Source organism: Oncorhynchus kisutch, linkage group LG3 (assembly GCF_002021735.2).
Source record: "Oncorhynchus kisutch isolate 150728-3 linkage group LG3, Okis_V2, whole genome shotgun sequence".
Classification (NCBI taxonomy): domain Eukaryota; kingdom Metazoa; phylum Chordata; class Actinopteri; order Salmoniformes; family Salmonidae; genus Oncorhynchus; species Oncorhynchus kisutch.
In genome coordinates this window covers 63,230,094-63,243,661 of record NC_034176.2, presented here as the reverse complement: position 1 = coordinate 63,243,661, position 13,568 = coordinate 63,230,094, and the positions used below count along the sequence as shown (strand labels likewise).

The window sequence follows — 13,568 nt, the reverse complement described above, 5'->3', positions numbered from 1 at the left end:
GAGAGGTGTAAGTAACTCTATTGGCATAAAACCTATATATATACGTCATTAGGTCAAAAGCACCCAGCTTGCACACTTCCTAGAAGTCGGTGCGATATACCTAAACACCCCAGCAGGCAGGCTGCTGTTTAAACTGTTAGTGTAATCACATATCATCCGTTGAGGTAGGAGATTCACATGTTTAATGAGTCAGGAACAAAGCTGCTTTGCCTTGTCATTAGCAGCTGATGTGATAGAAAGTCGGTGATTAACAGGGCTCTGGCGATTGATCAAAGGAGAGATTGATACCTATAGCAAGAGAGTCCGTGCAATGTCAACGGATGTGTTGCCAGAGTGGGCATCTACAATGTGGCCAGTAGATGGCACAATATGTAACTTCTCGTGTGGGCTGTCAATGTTTCACTATTAGGCTTACTGCCTTTAGGTTTAGGCTTCTGTCTTTATGTTTCTGTTCATGGATAAATCAGGAAACTTACATATAACCGAATAAAAAGTACAAATATGTTTTTAAACTGGAACTGTTTATTGCATCAAAATCCTACATCTGTGAGGAATATCCCCCCGCAATTCACAAGTTATAGACTTGTAACTCATACACCAACTCATTTTATAGATGGGGTGTATCAGTTAGGAGGCCTCTTTATAACACCCTAGCTTGAGTCATAATGTTCTGAGCTACATGATTTTGCCCAATATCCATCTTATCAATGTGACCTAATATTCTGATTTGCACTTTGAAAATTGCTTTAACTGAGTCAAACTATATTTATCTTATCACACTGAACATCATTTCATGAAGTACTCCACCACTTTAGACTTGATTGGGTGTTAATGAATTTTATCAAACTCACTGAACTTTTTTATACATTTATAGATTTTTTTTCATGACACTTTACATCTCAACAACAGGGTGATATAACATGGATAGGAGTCAAATGATATCTGACATATCTCTCTGTATTATGTGGGTTATTACTCCACCCGGGTAATGCTTGTACTTTCAGTCTAGTTTTCGAGGGACATCTTTGTATCTCTGCTTCAGCTACATGAAAAAGTCTTCATTGTACCGTTGTGTCACGTTGGGACCAGGAAATAGGAACAGAAAGAGATACAGAGACTTGTATTGCTGTAGGCCACATGGCGCTGGTTGATGTTCTATGACCCTTGTTTCTATGTATGACCCCCATACCTCTTGGGGGGGTTCAGGTACGGGGTGTGTCTGAGCTGGGCTGCTGGATGGGGACTATTGAATGCTGAAATAGAGGCTGGAGGAAGAGACCCAGGGTTCCAGTCACACACACTATTATAAAGATCCACAGGAACATACGGTCCACCACCATTGCCACATACTTCCAGTCCTCGATCACCTGGGAACACACACAGAACAAGGTATTGTCACATTACTGTCATGCACCTGTGACATGCAGAAATTGGGTATGGAGTACAATATGTGATTGAGTAAAAAATTATGCAGATTTCATATAAGATGAAGAGACAAAGCGAAATCACCAGTCTAAATATTACTGAGCCAGACCTTGTAGAAGCTATTGACCCTTTCACCCCTCTCCTCTGCTGTTCTTAGCCATTTTTGAAAGTGGACATTTTTCAAGCCTGGTCACCTCACTTTTACATTGATTTGTTTAAGAAAACGACCTATTACAACAGTCTGGGTTATTTTACTGGATTTTATTCTCAACTACCTCACATCCTAGTATTCTTCATTCCTGGTCTTTGAGGACCACAGCGTGTGCAGGCTTTTGTCCTAGCCCAGCACTTACACAACTGGTCCAGCTGATCAAGGTCATGATCATTAGTGGAGCCAGGTGTTAAAGTACTAAGCTGTACACACTACGTCTCTCCAGGACCAAGGATAAAAAAAACACTGCTTTGAGCTCCTTTCACAACACTAACCCCATGGACACGGTCATGGTTCACTTACATTCTGGTTATCATCGTCCCCCATCATGTGATCAGCCACGAAGCGGACCCCGTCGACTGCCTCCTGGACATCTCCCCCCCAGTCTGGGCTGCCTCTCTGGCGGAGGTCCTGGGAGGAGGGGAAGCTGTTGGGCAGGAACTCGGTGGAGCGGGCCTCCCCCTTCCTGAAGGTGTGGGTGTACCCCAGCGGAGCTGTGACTTTGTTGTAAAAGTGTCCCGGGGAGGCGAAGGCCGAGGCAGAGGAGAGGAAGGCAGAAGAGGAAGACATGGCGGCAGCGGTGGCTGTTTTGGACGTGGTGGTGGCAGGGTAGCCCAGGTCCGCCAGGATGGACCTGCGAGCTCGGAGTTGTCTCTGCTGGCGTAGCCGCTGGCGGGCAGAGTTATTCTGTGGGCGTCTCATGAAGAGCAGATGGGGCAGCTTGTTGAGGAACACTACCTTGACCCAGGAGGGCATGGTGTGTGTGCTGGGGGAGCGGTGGTGTACGTTGAGCACACACACACTGGTAATGATGGAGAAGGTCACCAGCACCATGGTGAACATTAGGTACTTCCCGATCAGAGGCACGTCCAGCGAGGTGGGAGGGACGATCTTGGAGATCAGGAGGAGGAACACAGTGAGGGCCAGGAGGACTGAGATACACAGTGTCATCTTCTCCCCACAGTCAGACGGCAGGTAGAACACCAGGATGGCCAGAGAGGTAATGAGGACACAGGGGATGATTAGGTTGATGGTGTAGAACAGCGGCTTCCTCTTGATGATGAAGTCATAGGTGAGGTCCACGTAGGTAGGATCCAGAGGGTTAACCGTCCGCCTGCCCGGCAGGGCCAAGATGTCCCATTCCCCACTGGGAGTGAAGTCATCCATGCTGGCCACCCCTGTCTTCAGGACCAAATCGAGCTCGGTGTGGTCGTAGGTCCATGACCGGAACTTGAGTGTGCAGTTCTGCTGGTCAAAGGGGAAGTGCTTGACCTCGATCTTGCAGGCACTCTTATAGATGGCCGGAGGCAGCCAGACGATGCTGCCGTTGAACTGGACAATGGCATTGGTGAAGACTGTTACCTCATAGGTTCCATCCGCACTATGGAGAGAGTGATGAGGGAGGTAGGGGGAGAGGACAGAAACATATTATGTCTTTATGAGAAAATGTATTACAATCACAAGTTAGATTTTCGTGATCTGTAAATTACATGAGAAAATGTGTTCATCATTTGGAAAATATATCTGGACAATGAATACTTACTTGTTATAGAGCACTATATCAGGTAGCCAGATGTGTCTGGAAGGAATACGAAGCTTGTCAATGCCATCATATTGAGAAGGGTCCCATGATAGCCTGTAGTCATCCCAGTGCTGGAGAGACAGGGGGTTACATATTTTACATTGTAGTTATTTCGCGCACACTCTTATCCAGAGCAACTTAGATAAGCAATTAGTGTTAAGTGCCATGCTCAAGGGTACATAGAGACATGTTTCACCTAGTCGGCTCAGGGATTCGAACCAGCGACCTTTCGGTTACTGGCCCAGCGCTCTTAACTGATAGGCTACCCTCACTGTTCTGACTGTTACACTCAGTCACATAAGGACTCTCTGCCAACACCAGATCATTTCCAATTACACAATTAATTATCATTGAAATGAAAAGTGGTGAAGGGTGTGGGCACAATTATCATTCTGTTCTGTTCCGGATAGTCTGAGTCAGAGGCATAGTTCTGCTTCAATTCAGGTTCAATGAGAAGGACACTGGAGCTGGAGACGGACGAGGGGGACAGACTAAGTAATGAATGATTAATAGGATAGGACCATAATCTTCACAATTACCTGTGTGAGCCAAACATTGGTGGTCATAATCTGCTCTCTCTCATTCTGGAAATTAAAAAGGCGGAGTGTTAGCTTCATTTAAAAACAGATGATTTACTATACAATACACAAAGCATGTTGAATGACAAAACACACATACAGACTCCAGCACACATTCCTCTAGTGCACATGCTTGATTTAGAAGAGAGTAAAAGTGAGAGATGTGTTTCCACGCTAATAAATTCCCTGCACATGGGGTCAATTGTTAAGATAAATGACACCCTCGCCTGGGACACATCTGCCATCTGAGCGCCGTTGGACCTGTTGATAAATCCACAGAGCGCTTGCATCAACTCTGAACAGCAAGTAAAACGAACACCCCTAAAAAGGAGTGGGCAGCAGAGTGGGCAAACCTCCAATGCACGCAGCAGCACAATGCTTTAAAACAACGATATCACACTTCTCATACCATTACACTTTACAGGACATTCAAATTTCAATTACCAAAGAGGAGGACAATAAGAAGCCATAAACAGAGAATGTATGTGTTCTGGTGATATTCTCTGGGCCATGCCAGGGCAGGGAGGAAGGGAGGACCCTGTAAATCAGTATGGGACTCCAGGTCCTCTCCTGAGGCAGCTTTACAGCTCTTTCTTAGGCAATGTGCTGAAGTTTCAATCTGGACATGACAGAGACGGAGAGCCCTGCCAGATCCATCCTATACCCATGCTGTCATTAGGGCCAGGGCCTTTCAGTAGAATGTGTGTAAGTAATTAACATGGTTGCCACTGACTCCTCTGAGCTCTGCTCTCCCTTTCTGTTCTCTCCTCTCTGTGGTCTCCTTCATCTGCCCCATCTCTCCTCTCCGTCTCAGGGCCTCTACCTGGCTCTATGGAATGGCTATCATGAGACTGACCACACTGATGAGTTGGGCCAGGGACACCTGTAGTTTGACAGTGACTCGCTCTGTCCTGTTCACAGCTGGGCGGATCAGCTTGTTGTAGCGATCGTTTCTAAGCAGCCAGTTCATCAGACGCTCCTCTGAGTCCGCACAACTGCAACCTGTGGAAAGAGTCAACAGTGATTTGGAGATAATTGTGGGAAATAGTCAGAGTTGGTACCTTTATTGCAATTGTGGTATGACAATGAAAAAACTAGATTACTGTGTGATTAAAAAAAGACCCACTGGCTGTATCTGTTGTGTTTAGTCACTGGTTTTATAGCTGGACTGTCACGCCTGTCTTTTTATGTTGTTTAATGGAGCATGTTTCATAGCCCTGTATGGACTGGATGAAGACTGTGTTGCTGACTTCAGTCTTTCAGCTCCCCAATCCAGGACAAAGAGGAGCAGATCAAAACACCTAATGTGACACTTCCTGGTTTTTATACCCTTGCACCTGGAAGTGTTTAATATCACTCCAAACAAACTGAATGTCTGATAGGGCTTGGGCTGGGTTAAATAGATAAGAAAAAAATATATGAGGGCTTTGGAGCTTTTCTGCAGAATAATTTATATCCACGATATGGGAGGGAAGATGTTTCTGCAGAATGTTAACAATTCTGCTGTTGCAGAGCCAGAGCCTAAAGCCACATGATCAACCATGAGCTCCAACCATGAATACCACCACGATGCGCAAGTCAGTTTACCCCCCCCCCCCCCTCCCCTCCCGGAAAGAGGAAGGACAGGGAGGCGTAGATGATAAAACGCTCTCTCTTCCACCAACAACCCCCTCTTCCCCCACCAGCCCTCCTCTATAGTGAGTAATGCTCTGTCATACAGTAGCAGAGAGTAGCTGAGTAGAACAGTCAGGAGAAATTGTTTTGGAGAAAAATGCTTCGTCAAATGGTACATACCCTGAAGTAATCTTTACAATAGCTGCTAAGACTGTTGCACTGAAAAATATTAATTTGAAGAGTCATGGTTTGATATTTGGTATTTTATTAGGATCCCCATTAGCTGTTGCGATAGCAGAAGCTACTCTTCCTGGGGTCCACACAAAACATGAAACATGAAATAATACTGAACATTAATAGACAAGAACAGCTCAAGGACAGATATACATGCATTTAAAATGTTACGTAGCCTACATTTTAGGACATACAGTTCCATGCACTCATGGCTCTTTATAATACTGTACATTTTCTTACATTTGTTTTGGATTTGGGGACTGTGAAAAGACCCCTGGAGGCATGTCTGGTGGGATAAGTGTGTGTGTGTCCGTGCTATGTGTAAATTGACTATGCAAACCATTTGGAATTTTGAACACATTGTTTCTTATAAAAAACAAGAAGTGATGCAGTCAGACTCTCCCCTAATTTTAGCCAAGGGAGACTGGCATGCATAGTATAGTTTCAAATTTACAGATTATGGTAGGTAAAAATAAGATACATGTTTATACTATAGATCTCTTCCCAATAGTGTATTATCAGACAGGCCCATGTGCCAGTTTGTGCCAGGCAATTACCACAAATCCTAATTATTGAGGAATAGTTTCATGTAGAGTTGAGAGTTCGGGAGTGTCCAACAGACAATAGACTGGTGCATGTTTTCATGGCTACCCTATCATCAGTCACTTGGCTGGACTCCCATCAAACACAATGGGTCCTCTACAAGACAGATGGCATATTGTCAAACATCCACACTCCTTACCCAGAGGTGAAGGGCACTGGCCAGGGGAGAGCAGGCAACTCAAACTACTAATCACTACCTACTGAGAAGGGCTATTACACTGTCCCTGTGTGTGTGTGTGTGTGTGTGTGTGTGTGTGTGTGTGTGTGTGTGTGTGTGTGTGTGTGTGTGTGTGTGTGTGTGTGTGTGTGTGTGTGTGTGTGTGTGTGTGTGTGTGTGTGTGTGTGTGTGTGTGTGTGTGTGTGTGTGTGTGAGTGTGCGTGTGTGCGTGTGGTGTGTGTATCAACAGGGTCTTGAAAAGGGGAGACAGCCTATAGGGAGGAGGTAAGAGACCTGGCGGTGTGGTGTCAGGACAACAACCTCTCCCCCAATGTGAGCAAGACAAAGGAGATGATCGTGGACTATAGGAAAAGGAAGGCCGAACAGGCCCCCATTAACATTGTCGGGGCTGTAGTGGAGTGGGTCAAGAGTTTCAAGGTCTTTGGTGTCCACATCACCAACAAACATACCAAGACAGCCGTGAAGAGGGCACGACACCACCTTTTCCTCCTCAAGAAAGTGAAAAGATTTGCATGTGTCCCCAGATCCTCAAAAAGTTATACAGCTGCACCATCGAGAGCATCCTGACCGGTTGCATCACCGCCTGGTATGGTAACTGCTTGGCATCTGAGCAGAAGGCGCTACTGAGGGTAGTATGTACGGCCCAGTACATCACTGGGGCCAAGCTTCCTGCCATCTAGGACCTATACACTACGCGGTGTCAGAGGAAGGCCCAAAAAATTGGTGACTCTGGTCACCAGAGTCATAGAGTGTTCTCTCTGCTACAGCACGGCAAGCAGTACCGGAGCGCCAATTCTAGGTCCAAAAGGCTCCTTAACAGCTTCTACCCCAAAGCCATAAGACTGCTGAACAATTAATCAAATGGCTATTCACATTGACACTGTTTATTATCTATGCATAGTCACTTTACCCCTACCTACATGTACAAATTACCTCGACTAACCTGTACCCCCGCACATTGACTCGGTACCGGTACCCCCTGTATATAGCCTCGTTATTGTTATGTAATTTTCTCGTGTTATTTTTTATTTTACTTTTTAAATATTTTCTTAACTCTATTTCTTGAACTGCATTGTTGGTTAAAGAGCTTGTAAGTAAGCATTTCACGGTAAGCTCTACACCTGTTGTATTCGGCACATGTGACAGATAACATTTGATTTGACTGTACATTCCTTTTAATGGCAACAATTTAAAAGTGTGGCGTTGACATTATGTTGATTGGCAGGAGAGGGCAGCGATGTTAATAGAGTGACTGAATCAGCAATGGTTGACTTTTAAAAAGGTTACTCTGCTCTACGCTCCAGAATACTGCATTCTCAAAAATTGCATCTATGACGAGATTTGGAGGTGCATAATGCACCCTGTCTTTTGACCCAATAGAAAACAGCAGGCAAAAAACATCCTGTTATCTGGATTTCAGTGTTGGCCCTCAAGACATGCCAGAGGTCCTACTGATTACAGAACACTGTGGCATTTAGCAGTATGGTTAGAATATTACTGCCAGGTTCTCCACGCTGAGCACAGACAGACTATGTAGCCTGGTCACCAGCCAGGTCTGTGTGCTTTAGCCATTTGCCCTGGCTTTATTTTCTGGCCATAACAACGAACCAAACAAGACAGAGTGGACAAGTAAAATGCTACACATAGCATCTATCCCAGCTGTCAAATTCGCTTGCAAGAAGGTGCTGTAAATGGCCAGTGTACTGTATAGGCAAAGTGTGATATATGATCCTTTACTCTCCCAGTGACTTCCCTCTCTTCTTGAGATGGGCCGGTCAGAGCTCCTTAATCATTGTTATTGTGGCCAATTGATGCCCATTTGTTGGAAACCTTTTAACCAAACTCCTCCTCTAACCACAGCACAGTGAATACACACATTTTTTCTATGATAATACCCAGAATGCCCTTATATTTGCTGACTGGTTGTAAAGGCTACTGTAACAGGTTTGACTTAGTGCCTCAGGATAAGAGAGAGCATTTGCATTGAAATATACAATATACAGTGCCTTCTGGAAGTATTCAGACCCCTTGCCTTTTTCCACATGTTGTTACGTTACAGCCTTATTCTCATCAATCCACACACAATACCCCACAATGACAAAGCAAAAACAGTTTTTTAGAAGAAAATAAATATTATCATTTTTTAAAATTCAAATCAAATCATTAACCAACAATGCAGTATTAAGAAAAATACCTAAAGGAAAATAAGAAATAAAAGTAACAAATAATTAAAGAGCAGCAGTAAAATAACAATAGCGAGACTATATACAGTGGGTACCAGTACAGAGTCTATGTGCGGGGGCACCAGTTAGATGAGGAAATTGAGGTAATATATACATGTAGGTAGAGTTATTAAAGTGACTTATGCATAGACAATAACAGAGAGTAGCAGTAGTATAAAAGAGAGAGGGGGGAATGCAAATAGTATAGCAGGGCAGAAATCTGCCATGTTGAAAGTCACTGAGCCCTTCAGTAAGGCAATTCTACTGCCAATGTTTGTCTATGGAGATGCCATTAGTCTGGGTAGACATTTGACAAGATGTTCATTAGTCCTACGGCTTGGGTGGTAGAAGCTGTTTATAAGCCTCATGGACCTAGACTTGGCGCTCCAGTACAGCTTGCCGTGCGGTAGCAGAGAGAACAGTATGACTAGGGTGGCTGGAGTCTTTGACAATTTTTTATTTATTTTACCATTATTTTACCAGGTAAGTTGAGACCCTTTAATCAGTACTTTGTTTGAAGCACCTTTGGCAGGGATTACAGCATCAAGTCTTCTTGGGTATGACGCTACAAGCTTGGCACACCTGTATTTGGGGATGTTCTCCAAATTTTCTCTGCAGTTCCTGTCAAGCTTTATCAGTTTGGATGGGGATTGCTGCACAGCTATTTTCAGGTCTCTCCAAAGATGTTCGATCAGGTTCAAGTCCGGGCTCTGGCTGGGCCACTCAAGGACATTCGGAGACTTGTCCAGGCCTCTGACCTCACTAATACTGAATGGAAGCATGTCCCCGCAGCAATGTTCCAACATCTAGTGGAAAGCCTTCCCAGAAGAGTGGAGGCTGTTATAGCAGCAAAGGGGGGGACCAACTCAATATTAATGCCCATGATTTTGGAATGAGATGTTCGAGAAGTGATGTTACGAAAAAAGGGGGGGAGAAGAAAAAATAAAAAATAATATATATATATATATATATATATATATGTTATGTGTGGTATGGTTACATAAGACAGAAGGTTATTTAAGGCAAAAAAATGAAAGGTGGGTGGGTATTTAATGCGAACATCTAACATAAACTCACCCCATTCTGTACAAATGTGCGCAACCGCAACATTCAAACGAGGCTACAAAGAAAACTAATGGGACTGTAGGGACTGTGTTGACGTCAAAATCGGGGGTGTGAACTAGGTTTCTACTCAAGCGTTGATCGACATTTTTGAGTCATCGTTGCATGCGATCATCATTCTCAAATCCGCTGTTTACTTCTAAGATCACTTTAACACCGCCCCAAAAACCCGATTCAAATTCGACACAAACCTTCAAATAGGTATGTAATGACACATTATATAAACTCTTTATAGTGTTGTATTTACATTTTAGAGGCGATAAGGTGATAAGTTGAACAGATCGAGTGAAAAAAAGCAATTTTCCCACACATCTCCCCTTCTCACTACCACACATTAGTTTCGCTTCCCCACCCGATATTTGGGGCTCATTGCCTGCTTGAATTGTGCAGAAACGGGCAGCGTTTAGGTCATGTAATTGATTTAGTTGGAAAGGGGATAAATTGTGCTTTACAATGGTATTGACATTGCAGTTGATCTGGAAGTATTACGTTTTTGGGGCGCTAAAATAAGGGCAATTGTAAGGACCAAGGCGATGTATGAGTTTACGTTAGCAACCCAAAGGTTGAATTTTCAGTCTCATCACGAACAACTAGCTAATTATCCATTTTTCCACTACTTACTACTTTTTAGCTACTTTGCAACTACTTAGCATATTAGCTAACCCTTCCCTTAACCATTTCAGCTAACCCTTCCCCTTTAACCGAACTCCTTTTTTTTTTTTTTTTTTTTTTTTCACCTTTATTTAACCAGGTAGGCTAGTTGAGAACAAGTTCTCATTTGCAACTGCGACCTGGCCAAGATAAAGCATAGCAGTGTGAGCATACAACAAAGAGTTACACATGGAGTAAACAATTAACAAGTCAATAACACAGTAGAAAACAAAGGGGGGGTCTATATACAATGTGTGCAAAAGGCATGAGGAGGTAGGCAAATAATTACAATTTTGCAGATTAACACTGGAGTGATAAATGATCAGATGGTCATGTACAGGTAGAGATATTGGTGTGCAGAAGAGCAGAAAAGTAAATAAATAAAAACAGTATGGGGATGAGGTAGGTGGAAAGGGTGGGCTATTTACCAATAGACTATGTACAGCTGCAGCGATCGGTTAGCTGCTCAGATAGCTGATGTTTGAAGTTGGTGAGGGAGATAAAAGTCTCCAACTTCAGTGATTTTTGCAATTCGTTCCAGTCACAGGCAGCAGAGTACTGGAACGAAAGGCGGCCAAATGAGGTGTTGGCTAACCTTAACCCCTAGCGTAGCTAATGTTAGCCAGCTAGCTAGCATTAGTGTTAGCTACGTTACCACACCAAATTGGAATTCGTAACATATCATACCTTTTGAAGATTCGTAACACTTTGTACATTTACAAAATCGTATCATATTGTAGGTTTTGAATATTGGTAATATATCATACACATTGTAATTCATAACATATCATTTGAAATGGAAGATGGATATCCATAAATTAATACATTCCATACCAAACGTAATGCATCATACTGAATGGAGTGTATCTGATTAAAGTAAATAATAAGAAACGCTCTGAGGCCAGGTTGGCTGATTAGCCTGTGAATGTTCTTCACTGGCTTGTCCTATGTGCGAATCAATAAAGGGTAATACAAATATTGTTCTATTCTCTTGACAGTATTGTATCTAATTTATTTAAGACATATGATTGTTGAAATTAACGCATCAATACATGTTGAACGATGTTCCTCTTTGATAATAAAATAAACACCTTTATGCACTCATGGACATTTGGCATTCAATTAAATAATTTCTTACATGCACTGTTGGTGAATTACAAAAGTTAACCTCCTTTCTGAATATGTACAGTTATAACAAGAACAACACCCCATTGTAGAGAGATTTTTCAACTGAACTGACTATGCAATCGAAAGTCACATACATTACATACTTACGTTTTAACAAAGTGAAAAGGAAAGCGAGGAGAGTGAGAGTCCGATTCATTTTGACAACAGTGCCACGAAATCCATCCGTGTCCTCATTCAGGAAGCCTAATAATAATAATAGGATCTAACGTATTTACCGAGCATTCCCAACTCCTAAAAAGCTCCAGACACGCGCGCCTGCCCGGCTCTACAAATAACGACACCCGCATTAGTTAGAACAAATGTTTACTGAAAACGGTGTGTCTGTACCAGGTTGAGATTTGCAGCAGCGTTGGGATAGAAACGAGACCCTTTCCCCAACATACACCGTTCCACCTTCCTTACTCGTTGCGCATCGCTCTCACACACACCATGATCTCCTGAGCGCAAATCTTGGATCGACTAATTGCTATTTTCCATTCTTCCTTCAATGTTGATACTTAACCATGTGATCTGTTATATGTTATAGGCAGATTTCGGTGATACTACTTAGGCTATAAACAATAACATTTATGAATTTTTGTTTTTGTTTTCTTCACGTATTAATCCACAACAAAATCTATCAATCAAATGTATTTATAAAGCCCTTCTTACATCAGCAGATGTCACGAAGTGCTGTACAGAAATCCAGCCTAAAACCCCAAACAGCAGGCAATGCAGGTGTAGAAGCATGGTGGCTAGGAAAAACTCCCTAGAAAGGCAGGAACCTAGGAAGAAACCTAGAGAGGAACCAGGTTATGAGGGGTAGCCAGTCCTCTATCAAATCTATATTCATATGACCATATGTGACCATAGTGCCATGGGTTGAATCTAGACCACTATATGTATGCTAGTTTAAAATATATATATATATATATATATATTATTTTCCCAATATCAAACCTGCCACATAAGTCACCAAAACACCAATTAGGTCACAGGATGACCTACAGTAAGTTACCCTAAATGAAGATTTCTCACTTAACTGACAATCAAGTGGACTGGAGCCCTTTATGACACTTTGTATTAGTGTCCATATTGTGTTAGACGATCAGAAGAGTGTCTGTCCCCTCATCAGATGGCATGAGTGTGCTGCACTTGGTGGGACCTCTCTCTCGCTCTCTCTCCCTCTTTCTCGCTCTCTCACACTCTCTCTCTCCCCCATCTCTCATTGTCTCTGACTTTTCCAACATGCACTTAGCTGTACCAGCCTATAGCCTACCTGCCTCTTTCAGTCACAGCACAAACACTCACTAATCCAATACTGACACAGACTCTGACCTCAGTTCCATGGCTTCCATGTCTGGATGCCCTGGCCAGATAACCACAGCTAATTCAAATTGTTTGTTTCCTCCTACATATCTTCTCTGGCTACCATGGTGGTTGTGTGATGAGTTGGGTGATTCAGGGACGTCACAGAAGTTTGGTGAGGATGTTTACAAGGTCTGGTGGGTGATACACAACCCTGTGTCTCTGGATGGGACAGAATTACAGCTGTGGACCCAAGTCAGTCCAATGACAATCACGGACTACAGGAAGAAATCCAGCCCAGTCACGGACCAGGATGTCTTGCTCCCAGGCAGACTAAATAACTTTTTTGCCCGCTTTGAGGACAATACTGTGCCACTGACACGGCCTGCAACGAAAACATGCGGTCTCTCCTTCACTGCAGCCGAGGTGAGTAAGACATTTAAACGTGTTAACCCTCGCAAGGCTGCAGGCCCAGACGGCATCCCCAGCCGCGCCCTCAGAGCATGCGCAGACCAGCTGGCCGGTGTGTTTACGGACATATTCAATCAATCCCTATACCAGTCTGCTGTTCCCACATGCTTCAAGAGGGCCACCATTGTTCCTGTTCCCAAGAAAGCTAAGGTAACTGAGCTAAACGACTACCGCCCCGTAGCACTCACATCCGTCATCATGA

At 43.4% G+C, this 13,568-nt stretch overlaps 1 protein-coding gene across 1 annotated transcript; it reads right to left on the bottom strand.

The window, feature by feature from the left end:
• Positions 1-502: 502 nt before the first annotated feature.
• Positions 503-12,018, bottom strand: LOC109887382 (neuronal acetylcholine receptor subunit beta-4). The gene is made up of 6 exons (XM_031810368.1): positions 11,696-12,018; positions 4,653-4,798; positions 3,758-3,802; positions 3,180-3,289; positions 1,940-3,017; positions 503-1,367 (listed from the first exon to the last, which is right to left on the bottom strand). Exons 1-6 carry the CDS (start codon positions 11,742-11,744, stop codon positions 1,203-1,205), a joined length of 1,593 nt encoding a protein of 530 aa, XP_031666228.1. The 5' UTR covers positions 11,745-12,018; the 3' UTR covers positions 503-1,202.
• Positions 12,019-13,568: the final 1,550 nt, after the last annotated feature.